Source organism: Myotis davidii, unplaced genomic scaffold, assembly GCF_000327345.1.
Source record: "Myotis davidii unplaced genomic scaffold, ASM32734v1 scaffold453, whole genome shotgun sequence".
Taxonomy (NCBI): domain Eukaryota; kingdom Metazoa; phylum Chordata; class Mammalia; order Chiroptera; family Vespertilionidae; genus Myotis; species Myotis davidii.
In genome coordinates this window covers 1,297,548-1,298,268 of record NW_006285234.1, presented here as the reverse complement: position 1 = coordinate 1,298,268, position 721 = coordinate 1,297,548, and the positions used below count along the sequence as shown (strand labels likewise).

General features: G+C 62.0%; 1 protein-coding gene across 1 annotated transcript in view; it reads left to right on the top strand.

The window, feature by feature from the left end:
- The window catches only part of ZNRF1 (zinc and ring finger 1, E3 ubiquitin protein ligase), a 105,171-nt gene that overhangs the window by 428 nt on the left and 104,022 nt on the right, over positions 1-721 (top strand). The window contains exon 2 of the mRNA XM_006755821.2: positions 6-200. Coding sequence (XP_006755884.1) covers positions 6-200 — 195 coding nt within the window. The remainder of the gene's footprint in view (positions 1-5; positions 201-721) is intronic.

The following is a 721-nucleotide window of genomic DNA, read 5'->3' as shown; positions in this document are numbered from 1 at the left end:
TCGTGGGACCGGCGACGCGGAGCGGGCGCCCAGCGGCGGAGGGTCCGCATCCGACGGATCCACCTATGCCCAAGGCAATGGTTACCAGGAGACCGGCGGCGGTCACCATAGAGACGGGATGCTGTACCTAGGCTCCCGAGCCTCGCTGGCGGATGCTCTACCTCTGCACATCGCACCCAGGTGGTTCAGCTCGCACAGCGGTGAGTCCGCGGGTGGTGGAGGGGGCCCCCGGCGGGTGGAGTGCAAGGAAGGGCGTGCTGGGGCGCCCCAAACCTTGGCGCGCGTGCGAACGTGTGGACGGGGAGTGCACGGCCAGAGTCTGTCTGCTGTCCCCTGGGTTCCCGAGGCCAAGGGGCCGATTGGATACCGAACCTTTAGAGAGGAGGGAGGTTTTCTGCGAGGCCGTGGAGCCGGGCGGTTTAGGACTTGACCCACTTGTGGATGGGCAGAGTCAATGAAACCTGCCTATTGGAATCCCTCTTACCGGCATCACCGTCCTCAGAGAAGACGTCTGGCCTGACTTACTGCAAGTCAGCCCCGGGGCTTTCCTTCTGTAACTGCAGCGTTGGGCCTCCCTCACCCTTACCAGACAGACAGGTCCAGTTTGACCAAGTGGCGTCTCCCAAACAAAGAGTGTGAAGAGAAATACAATTGGAGCCGAGTGGTGGTTGGATTAGGGCGCTCACTCTCTAGCTGGGACAGAGGGGTGTTGAATTTTGCC